This window comes from Zootermopsis nevadensis, unplaced genomic scaffold (genome assembly GCF_977971745.1).
Source record: "Zootermopsis nevadensis isolate Lab colony 2312 unplaced genomic scaffold, Znev_1.0 Znev_ptg000002l, whole genome shotgun sequence".
Classification (NCBI taxonomy): domain Eukaryota; kingdom Metazoa; phylum Arthropoda; class Insecta; order Blattodea; family Termopsidae; genus Zootermopsis; species Zootermopsis nevadensis.
Genome location: NW_028259134.1, coordinates 23,633,841 through 23,645,855, shown reverse-complemented (window position 1 = coordinate 23,645,855; position 12,015 = coordinate 23,633,841). Strand labels below are relative to the sequence as shown.

The 12,015-nt window shown below is 48.1% G+C and overlaps 1 protein-coding gene across 3 annotated transcripts in view; it reads right to left on the bottom strand.

Annotated features, from left to right (window-relative positions):
• LOC110835648 (uncharacterized) overlaps nt 1–12,015 on the bottom strand; it is a 94,684-nt gene that overhangs the window by 44,844 nt on the left and 37,825 nt on the right. For all 3 annotated transcript variants that reach the window (XM_087354511.1, XM_087354506.1, XM_087354507.1), the window contains exon 2: nt 3,657–3,838. In XM_087354511.1, the coding sequence (XP_087210637.1) occupies nt 3,657–3,753 (97 nt within the window). In that variant the 5' untranslated portion in view covers nt 3,754–3,838. The remainder of the gene's footprint in view (nt 1–3,656; nt 3,839–12,015) is intronic.

The following is a 12,015-nucleotide window of genomic DNA, read 5'->3' as shown; positions in this document are numbered from 1 at the left end:
GAGTCCCGTGTGTGAGGGGCAAACGCCCGGGGCACTGCCCACAGACAGAACTACGAATCGCACCACGTGACAATGTCACAGTAATATCTGACGCACTGCAGTGAAATGAAAATTTTTTATTTGTGTGGGGGGGGGGGTTAAAGTATGTAGTGGCCATTTTAAATCCATAATCCGTGAGGGCCGCACGGCATGACCGAGCAACGCGACGGCGTAAGGTAATCGGCTCAGTACTTGGTGTCCGAAATGAAGTGTAAACAGCAGAAATAAGTTCGCATTTAACAGCCCGCAAAGTTCGTTCCGATATTCGAACCCTGGGTTTCCTAGTTGCAAAGCTAGAACGCGGTATCATGACTCGGCCACTGATCGGTCACACTGCACGATCCCGGGCACTCCCGATAACATAACCTACGCAATACACAACGTTAACATACAATTTTACGACCCCCCCCCCACCCAGCGCCCCGCCCCCGAAAGAGCAGAAGTAAACAAACCACGGTTTTTGAGCGCTGATAACAGAATTTATGGTCTGATGCATCAACACTGCCTTTGGTCCAACGCGTTTTCACCCCGCGTTCCGCTGTTTCCAGCGTCATTGTTCGGTGGACGGGACGGGATGCGTCAAGCTGACCAGGAACACGCACGCACAGCTCGTCCTGCTGTTTTGGCTACCGCGTGACGCTCATTTGTCGAAACGGAAACCGCTCGTCACAGGCTCATAAATTATTTTCCTCTGCGTTTCATTAAAAAGGAAACATACGCAATAAAAAATGTTTCAAATTAAAGCCGCTGAATCTCCTGTGATGTGTGATCACCCTTTTTTTTCCCAATAAAATGTTCCGGAGGATTTGGATTCCAGGCAAACAGAGGATTATAACTGGCTGTAGCAAGTAATTCTACGGACCACAAAGCTTCTTGCGAACTTACGTGCGATTATTAAATGTCTTTACAGGAGCAACCATCTCTTCCACGTCTTACGAGGACAGGAAGAGAATGTTGTGTAAAGCCTTTTCATCTGAACCGAAAGTTCATTACCGTTCTCACAACAGCCCTCCAGTGGATCATATCCTGATTCATACTTCACGGGAAGCACAGATTCACGTCTATGTGGAGTCTTACGACGTAACAAGACCTGCGCGTTTCATAAACGAGTACAACGCAGATCCCATTTCAGAACGGAGCACCTGATACGTCTCCTTTAACATTCTAAAACGATATTCTGCCTCCTCTGAACGTAAAGTGAATTTTTCTGGCGACTGAGCGACGGGAACGAGGCTCCGAGATCAGTGTCTGATAGCGGTGAAGTTTGGAACAAGTTTGTCGTGTCTGGAGATCAAAGGATTCAAATGAAGTACGAACCGACTCCGCCCGCCCGCACTCTGATACTTCACGGACACTTGGCCCCGGGGTTTACGCATTCATCGGCACGCGCTCGGCATCAGGTCTGTGTTTCGACCCGCGGAACAACCACTGACGCCCACAACACACGAGGCCGCGTGGATCCACGAGGACCCTGTCGCTGTCAGCGCACTAGTCCGGACGTCCGACCGAATATTTGATCATCGCACACACATTGACTATTCACCTACGAAACTGACAAGTGGACAGCGGTACTATTAATTACGACGCCCTGAAACGTGTCACGGTTACCTAGATGTCGGAAAAGAGTAGTAAATACCTCAACCCTCAGACGCACGTCACAATTACTCTCTGATGACATTTAATGCTAATGGTCGTTAGTGCAAAACACCGGAGAGATTCCGCGTCTGAAAGTTTCCGGCAGGAAAATCTCCTCAGACGTGAGCAGAGTAGCTACTCACACGCTCAGGTAATGCGACAGTCTCTCTGGCCGGGCACAAACTCAGAAATACAATATCGCCGAGTAAACTGCGAGAACTTTTCTCGATGTTATTGACTTCCTTCATGTCGTCATCTGACGGTCCAAGGGTGAGACTGATGAAAAGTGAAATGACTGGGGGACGAGTTCTTACAGCAGCGTGTGTTTTAAAAGTCAGAGGTTGAAAGTCCCCTCGCGAAACGTTGCTATAACTCAGCTGATTTGTTTGGAAAATCTACAGAATTTCTCTGTCTCTTAAAGAGAACTGCGAAGGAATTTCCTTTGAAGACTTCTTGTCTGCGTTTCAGACGTCCAGGGATCGACTCCCTTCGGGGCATCAGAATTTCTTATCTCGCCACCGCATCGTCCATTCTGACTTTATCTCCCCGAATTTCTCTCGAGTCTACCACGACAGTGACCGCAGTCGAAGTGTGACTTATTTCAACGCCGTTTTACGACGACAGAACAGAGCTCACTTCTTACGGTTACCGACACGTGTCGTCAAATGCTCAGCTGCATAGTCCGCACTTGGAATACCTGTTCACGGTCCATAACCACACGAAGTGGAGCCGAAGGCCGTCATCCGAAGACGCAGCCCGGAGCAGGCGGGCGCACAGGGCAATAACAGTGCATCACCTCTAGAACGAGCGTAACAGTGATTTGAGAGACCGTTTCCTCGCATGAGGGTCGTAAGTCAGGATCACACGACCGTCGTATCAGCGCTTGCCTCTACCCTCCGGTAATCCTCATATCTTCGAGGTCCACGCACTCAAGCAGAAAATTCGGAGTGCGGGAAAAGGTTCGGTCCCATTTCTTACCGCCATTAAGCAGGAAAGGCTCAGCGGAAAAGCGACACCCACTTGTCAGTTATTACATTACAGTCAGACGTGTGTCGGACTCATCCAAATATATTTAATGCATACGACGACGTTTCTGTTGTTACCCGAACTACTCCCCCTCCCCCGTAACAGGATGTTTTCGACAGATACATGTTGTGTCTTCGTGTTCTTTTTTCGTCAGAATATTACGCAGGTTCTCGAACAGGGCCCGCCTCAGGGCGTGATGGGTCACCACACTTTAATTACGAGTTCACAACATCAACAACAAAAGATGTACGTCACACGAACCTGAGGCAATTTCTGTTCGACTAGGCGGACAATATGTGACCCGCCACGCCGGAAGCCCGTTATTTAATAAATCATGGACCGAGCCAGTTCAATGCAAGTTTATCGAAATGGAATGATCACAATTTGATTTCGTCCGCAGAACGGACGGAAGAACGTAATGACGTCACCTCCGCGTGATAAAAAATGTTGCTTTACGGAAGCGAACGAAGACACGCGGCTAATTAACGCGAAGCATAAGAGGAGGGGCATTCCGGTACTGAACGCGAAAGAACAGCCGATAAAAAAGACAATAGACTCGTAAACAATCCACTGCCCCCCCCCCCCCCTCCACACAATTTATGTTTCAAACTGAACTGATCTTCCCCGTACGATGTTTGTGGTTAAAAAGCGCCGATTACTGAACTATGGAACGGGAGGAACAGACAACCATCTGCACTCAAGCGCTTGATTAGGATAAATATGCAACTGCAATCGTTACCACACGCCCACTCCAACATCATTAGATTAGTCGTTAAAAACTGCAATGACTAGACTCCGGCAACCCACCTTGATCTACCAAACTGTCCGAACACAACACGATGAACCGAAAATGTCAAAATTACGTCACCGAGGACCTCTAACGGAGGGCCACTGAGTCCCTCCACCAAATCCGCTGCCATCGGTTGTGATCAAATTGCCCGAAGACAGACACTCACCAACTCCGGTCCACACCCGATTTTCGCTCTCCTTCGACCAATCAGCGGCTGCACCGAAGAGATCGTCGTACTTGGCGACCAGCTCATTGGCTCGCATCTCAGCGAACACGATGTAGTTGTTCTGCGGCCCCACGGGAGGGAAACACTGGACCTTGTCGCCGAAATGCGTCACGTTGACGCGGCTGCAACAGAAGAGACAAGACCACCGTTTAAAAGAAATGTTTCCCCTCAGAGAGACAGGTTTCTTCCTGGGTCTCACCACAACTGAAGTTAGCCACTCCAGGAAGCAGTGTCCGCTTTGAACAACAGCACTCAAGCAGTCGTCTTTTCGACAAACGTGACTCTTACGCATTTAAAATATTTTACTGACACAAACTGGAAGCTGATAACCAGACTCTCTTTAAACCCCTCGTGGCTTGCAACGCAGTGTGGACGTGCTTGAAGGTTTCGACGCCTCAGCTTCTAGCCCTCCTCCCCTTCTCTCCTCATCATCCTATTTTGATAATCTTCCCTTCGGCACGCAAATGCGCTTTCAGGTTCCGAAAGAGATCGCTACTTTATCTTTTGTTGTGCAGATTTGCTTCCTCGGCGAACTGGAACTACGCACACGAGGATGGCTAATTCTGTCTTCTGTCCCCAACACGTCTCCTGGGATTTATCGGTCTGTTTTCGGTACGAAACGCCACGCAATGCCAAGTTGTTTCATCAGGGCACTTTGTAGCCCGGCACTAAAAAAAACCGAACTCATTTTCGAGGGCGAAAACAAAAGGGACACGGCGCCTCGCAACTGATACGCAAGTTGCAGATTTACGACGCAAGTTACGGCGGAGGCGTCCGTGTAGCCGAACTGTCGGAAGACAGGATGGCTCTCACAGTGTTGCCTAACGTCTCCTTGAAGTGACTGAGAAAAATCACGATAAACACCGATGAAGATACCCAGCCGAAACCAAAGCCCGCCGTCGCGTGAGATTCCGAGCAAGATCGACTCAGTTCTCGTTCTCACGACTCGATGGGGGACTCCCCCAGGACTCCCCCCTTTGATTTCTTAGCGGACAGTTTTGAAGACGTTTCCTCGCCGTAACTGTTTCAGAGATAATTGGCCCTGACAAGTAGTACAACTCAGTGACCTAAATATTAAGTTCCTGTACAATTAGTTTTTTCTGGATGGATCTGTAAACCCCACGCCCAACCCCCAATCTGGAGGACCACGCGGAGACACGGCGGCCCAGCTATACCCCTGGGCACCGGGTAGCTCGGGTACCTCGGGATCGCCACTTCCCGTACCCACTGCTGTGGGCCCCTGAGGGTAACGGATAGAAGACTGAGATTAGAAATTCATACAGACCGAAAATCACAGTGTATAATAAATATAAAGCAAAAGCCCGACATGAAATATGACGACGACAATAATGTCAAAAGGCCGATGGCAGGACATCGTCTCACTGACGCTTTGTGGTCAGAGCACAGTTAGGCCGAGTCGCGGCCCACTAGTTGAGAAACAGACACTGCTCGATCGTTTGCACGGGTCTCGCTGGAGTCAACAGACAAAGCGACGAACGAGGGCGATCTGAGGGGAATTAGGACGATTAAACTCGGTCGGCAGCGAAAATCACAAACTTCGCTGTTTCGAGGTGACTATCGAGTTTCAGCGGCAAACCTCGAATATCGAACACAAATACCAAAATGCTATTTGACTAAGCAACGATTCACAAACACTTCGGAGAATTGTCCTTCAAAATTGGGAGAAGTGAATCTTAGGGCAGGAGAAAAGTTCCCGGGAAGTATCGGCGCTTACCACTTCGACACTCCCGTTTCCCCTACCAGAATGGACGAGCGATAGAACCGTCTCCTTCCAAATTCATGCCTAATCAAAATTGACTTCTCACTCCAAAGACCGTCGTTAAATAGCCAGAACAAAGAACCGCGCATGTGAAATGATTTCAAAATATCTTATTTAAAATCTCGTGACAAGAGACGTTTTGGAACATCAAAGAACACGGCAGCTGGAAGTATAATATTAAAACGGACCTCACAGAAACAGATTTTGATGTTTCTGAAACGAACTGAGGTGACAGGGGTCAGACGATGACGACCTTCTGGGTTTCCCGACAGCTGAATGCTATTTGCTACGCGTCCTTAATCTGGAGACTTTTGGCACACAAAACTTGCTCGCCTCTGGTCCTACAGCAGTTTTTAGTCTCAGGAAGCAAAACACTGACGAGAAGTAGATGGATTCGGCCACACGAAGGAATTTCTGAATGGACTTCCTCTTTTCTTTTTATACGAAGGCAGGCAGAAGAGGAAATCAGAAGAGAGAGTTTCGCTGCGGAGGCTTCGACGTACTCGTAATTCCTGTGGATTCCGTCTGCAAAAACACAAAGTCGCAAGGAATAAGTTACTTCTGGATGACAGGAACAGGCGGTTCTTTCATTAGGGAACCCGTCCGTTCTGTGACAACCGAAGAAAAGTGCAGTCTGATTAATCAAACAACTGTGAACCTGGCGGCGAGATTTGTACGCGTTCTCTGCAGAAAGGGCGTAAGCTACAATGTCGCAGGCTTGTCTGTTACAACTCCGACAGTAGGAAAATAGGAACAGGATTCGATTAAATTTAGTACACACGGCCCTCACTAAAACATGCTAGACGAATCAAAGTTTGGTGCGTGCCGGTAACCATAACCAAGTTTCATCCAAATCGGTCACACTTCTGGGCAGTGTTACTCGCATCAGCACTGCAGTGTCATTTATGAAACAACATAGTATTTTCAAGTTATCGTGAAGGTTATGTCAACTATCTGGACAGACGTTTAGTGAAGTTGTTGCTCTAAAGAAGGAGACGTCTACAAACGCCAGCAACACTTATCAGTGCCACAACTGAGAAGACGGAGGAACTCGGATCTTAAATCCCGTAAGCCAGAATGAAATTAACACGTCTGCAGGCGATTGCGCCTTCTGGGGATATGAACAGTGAAATATCCGACACGATTCTGCTGACACCGTCAAAGCGTTTCGAGCTTCGAGCCAGACGTCACACAAACGAGCACGGGGCCTGCTAATTAGCAGATGATGTGCGCCAGGAGCCCAGCGGCGCGGTAACTGGAAAGAGGCGCTCCAGCCAACTAATCACCCGCGCGTCACGTGTCAGTCTACAATTTTCTGCTGTTTTGCGAAACACGAATCAGAAAAAAAAATCGTCCAATTACAGAAAATGAAGGCGACATCGGGATAACGCTGGCCGATTTGATAATGACTACTTCCGAAACACGAGTACTTTGAGTACCCCTGGCTCAGGCCAGTTACTCGTCATATCGTCAACAGAGTGACACTTGCAAGTGACGGAGTGGACGACAGGATTGAGACCCCCCCCCCCCCCCCACAGTCACTTTCGTCCTCAGGGCAGTTCTACTACAACCCCGTGCGTGTGTGTGTGGAGACATCCCACGGGTGACAGGCCACATTAAAAGACTGCGAGGACCACACGTTTCCCGCGGTCCTCACTTTGCCTACCCCTGCTGTACATTACAGAGAAGGAGAAAATATTAAACAGTGTCTATAAAAGTTGTCTGAAACCAAACCCCGTACGTCTCTCGTTCCGAGAATAAGAAAATACAACGCAAAGTCTCTCTAATAAACGGGAAGACTCGAATGTGCTAAAAGAGCGATGGGAAACAAGTCTCCTGGAATATTTATCGTTTTGTCCGCGTCTCGGCGTGCAAGTGCGCAGCCTCGAGTTTATATTAAAAGGAATTCGCTTCAAAATAAGCAATAAATTAAGCCTGACAGTGTACAAAGATGTGTAGAACGTTTATAAGCACAGCTGAATGCCGATAGAGACAAAGAGAAGGGAGAGACAGAGACTCTCTCTCTCTCTCTCGTCGGCATGCAAATCCTCACTCCAAAATTCCCGCCACAGATTCGCAGGCGACGTACACGGGGTGCAAAACGGAATCTGCGTTTTAATGCCGTCCGGACTGCCTCCATCTTCAGGCGTGAAAGTGGAAGACCAATGCTGACATCGAATCTCACTCTCTTCCTGCTTTCGGCTGCTTTGGACGCCCCTGATGAGCGGGTTTCACTGTGGCGTCATAAATCCCCTACCGCAGCAGACTAACCCGCCACTCAGCGCAAGATGAGACACTCGCTGCTCCTAATTGGTTTAGCCGTGGTCTTCAGGTATCATCCCGCTTCAAGAAGAACACGGTCCCACCAAAGCAATTTACCCTTCGCGTTCACGCCTCGTCACCAGTGTGACCACCACCACAACAGAAAAGTAAGCATGCAGGCCTTCGGCTTCAGTCGCTTTCAAGCGCAGAAGGGAAATTTGATTGCGTCGTAATATAATAGACTGAAGACCAGGGTCTATTGAAAAATCTGAGGTTCCAGCCCCTCGAACACTCGAGGCCCTGGGTTCGGAACTGAACAGATGCCCTGGTCTAGCGATGGACGCTTTACCCCAGTCTGAGGACTCCAGCCCAATGCCCAAATCGCATCAGAACTAACGCAATCATTTCAGCGCCTCTGTACGAATGGTTGCATAAGCGTTTCACGTCAATTATCTTCAGCTGAATTCGCCTCTACCGTTCAAGAGTTTCTGCAAACACAGTTCCAGAATCCTCGCTTCATTTCTTTCTTCTGTGCTGTTGCTGATGAGGAAATGGTTGTTTCTGCGGGGCGCAGGGGGTGGAGGGAGGAGACCCGAGGTATTCTAAAGGCGCGGTCTCGCTCAGTTTCCATAGAAACCAAGGATTCTTATGTTCCGGACGAACACAGAAGATGAGAGGAGTAAATGTAGCTATATGAATACTTGATACGTGATTCAATTACTGCCAACCGTCGAAAGAAAAGATTCCCTTCTACTTCTCATCATTTATAAAGAAATACTGACAAACGGTGAGATTCAAACCCTGCGCATATAAAATGTTTCTCGGACCAAAGATCGGTGAAGTTGAAAAGAAGTTTTGAACGTTTTACATCGGACTGTTACGATACGGACACACACACACACACACCAGGCCTTGGTCCCGTACAAAAGGCTTAACAGGAAGCTTCAGCGTCTTCAGGCGGCGCCTTAGATCAGGCCAAGGCCGCTTCCTGCCACATCCTTTCCAATTCATCACTCATTAACTATCACATTATTCGAAGTCACATTAACTGAGATCCTCACAGCGTCGCTAAACAAAACACACATTGGGTTAAGCCTGAGTTTAAGATGAAAATGCAATGGGCGTCGAGTGGTCGCCATGTTAGGAAGAACTCGTAGAAGGGCCGTGGAGGGCGGAGGGCGGGGGGGGTGGGGGGCAAAGGGGATCATAAGCCTTTAGGAGACGGGTTTTTCAAGTTACAGAAAGAAATGAGTTTACAAGAACGCACAGAAACGAGCGAGCAAAAGGAAAAGATGACGAAAAGGAAAATGGGAAAAGGTTAGATATATCGATTTTCAATGCCTCGCAAAAGCGAGTGCATTAGAGAGAATATCGCTTTATCGAATGTAGGGGAAGTCCATATAGAAAAAGAGCATCGATGATCTGTATAACAAAAGAATTTCGATTTTTAAAAGACATCTTGCAGAGAGAGAGAGAGAGTAGCAACAAATGATTGCGTTCTAATGCGATTTCTTGGTATTTGAAATTAAAGAAAGCATCTAATAGGTCCAACGTGAGACGTACAGTGCGGATCAAAAGTACCACACTGGTACTGAACGCTCAAAACCAAAACCTAGCCCTGTAAGAACACAGCACGTAGCAAAACTCAGGACGGAGTCCAGCCCTCCACTCACCACGTGCCAGTCGCGTGTGTGACATGCGTCAGTGCGTTTAAGGCGAATTGCCGTCGTCTTCATAAACCAGGGCGAAACGTGTGGAAAGCTGAAGAGACGGAAGACACGTGTTAAACCGGATTCAGATCACGAGATCGTGAAAAATAACCACAAATTAGCCGATCCGCATACAAACGTGTAGATTACACTGTGGACACAATCAATCAGATCTGTCAGAACGAGCTCTGCATTATCTGCAAGAATTCCAGGACACGAACTGACACGAGGGAAGTCGTCACTGACCGCTCAGTTTACTCAGCGAAATTTAACCGAGCGTTTTATTGGCCGGCCCCACAGTCCGCACGATGACCGACGCTCTCAACTACGTCGATGCAGGGGCTCCGGGTAGCAGACTGGCGAAAACACCTATCGCCCCTGAGGAAGTAGGCAGCATGTTCCTTCGAAACGTTGGTAAGTACTTGCAAGTCCGCAGCACGAAAGTCCAACTTCGAGGGCATCTTCACCGTCGTGACAGACTCAAATCCCATTTCCATTCGTGCAACAGCGGTGCGCGCGCATGCTTATGTGCGTGCGTGCGTGCACGTATTTTCAGTCTCTCCTTAAAACCGAGAGAGAAAAAAACTTTATAAAAATGAGACGACGTCAAGACGTAATTTCGCAAATGTTTCCAATTCGCTGCGTCTTCTTATTTCCCAAAATAAAATTTCAACTGGTACACAATGCTGGCAACTTTACGGGCAATTACATCCCTAAGCAATAAATCATAATCTTTGTCTAACAGCGTGCCTCCATTACAAAATGTTTTATTATCGCCAGAAAAACTAATTCAGGCTCCTTGAATCGTATCCGAGGAGTGGTTATTGGTGAAGAAGGAGAAGAAGAATGCACGCAGCTGTTGGCCAAATTAAGTAAGGAAACTCTTTATATCAATTCTGTGCACTGGGGCGAGAATGTAACTAACTAGAGCACTCAGCCAGCTACTCTGAGCTCTTAGGAAGGTCTGGGACCACGTGTCTGTTTCTGCCGTAGCTCAAAACTGCCTCAGACGAGGCGCCCGGAAGAACGCAACCTGTGGTACTTTGCGCAGATCTTAGCGTCTATGCGCCTAAAAAGCAGGGGTATACAACCAGTTCAGCTAGACGGCCAACTTGCCCCGAGAACGTCACTGCGTAAAAGGAAGATTGTCATTAAATGCTACATAAACGTCATTAGCAATGAAGATCACTCACGACGTTCTGAATTCGCACTAAATTCCGTGACGATTTTTTTTTTAAATTCCTATGAGGATCGACGTATTTTCATTTTTATTTCACGGGAAAAAGAACATCGCTTGGAGAATTACTTCCGTTCTCGAGACAGGTAACGCGTCTGATAAAGCGAATAAGCTGACAGACGACGAACGGTCGGCGTGTTCGCTGTCCTCACGCCGTCATCTCTCCAAGCCTTCGAAGCGCTTACGTCCATCAATAGCACGTGGAACTGATGCAGTCGTGGAACGTGATCTGATTCCGGCCAGACCTTGGGTGGGCGTACTGAGGAGAACCACGGAAGTGCCTTCAGACACCGCGCGGTACGACGCCAAGAGTGAAGAAATAATTCGTGTCGAGGCGAGAGGGAGAGAGAGAGAGAGAGAGAGAGAGAGAGAGACGTATTGCTCTCTGTCGGCTAGTCGTAAATTCTTTATACAGCTCGTAGCTCCTTCCTTGTGCCCGGAGCGGCGGCTGAGTTATTTTGCCAGTGGATTTCACCAGCGAACAAAATGGGCCACGTTAGAGAAGCAATGTACCGCCATGAACACTTGCTGCACTGAAGGGCCTGCCTGCCTGCTCGCCTGCACTGCGCGGAGCTTTTTACAAAATGCTCGCCACACATTTATATAATTTCCCTTTTCGGTTCAAAGCTGTGGTTCTCAAAACATGACAAACTGATCGCTGGCGGCTAACAAACCGTTCAAAATTCCAGCTACTCATCGGTGCAAGTGAACACTGATATCGAGTAAGACCACGAACACAGGTCCACTACGCATCTCTAAGTAACTGACCTGAACAAGGTACACCACAAGGGCGGATTCTTACAAGATCATGTAACTCAACCGAAACTACGCTTCCTGATTGAATCTCACGCCACTGGACGACACAGCTTCGAGCTGTCCAGTTGTATACCCTCTCTGAACTTCCTCAGTTGATACAGGTTAGTAAAACATAAACTAATAACAATCGGCACTAGCGACGAAACGTCGGTAACCAGTCACAAACGACCACTGCCATCTTCACGGCGGTGAGAATTTCAAACCTCAGAAAAAATTAATTTCGCTCAACCGAAGACCTGTAATACCAAGTTTAGTCGATATCTGTTCAGAAGTTTCTAAGACGAAACGCAAGGACAGACTGACGTTGATGCGTTGCGCGCTTGGTAGAGAGGAGGCCGGATACTCGCATCCCGCTGTTGCCATGGCAACGCATCGCCGGCGGCCCGAGGTGATAATTTACCCACCAGACACACTGCATTGGCTCTTTATATGTAAATGAACAAGGCCACGAAATGTCTTTCGCGAGGGCAGGCCAAATTAATGATACTCTAAAAC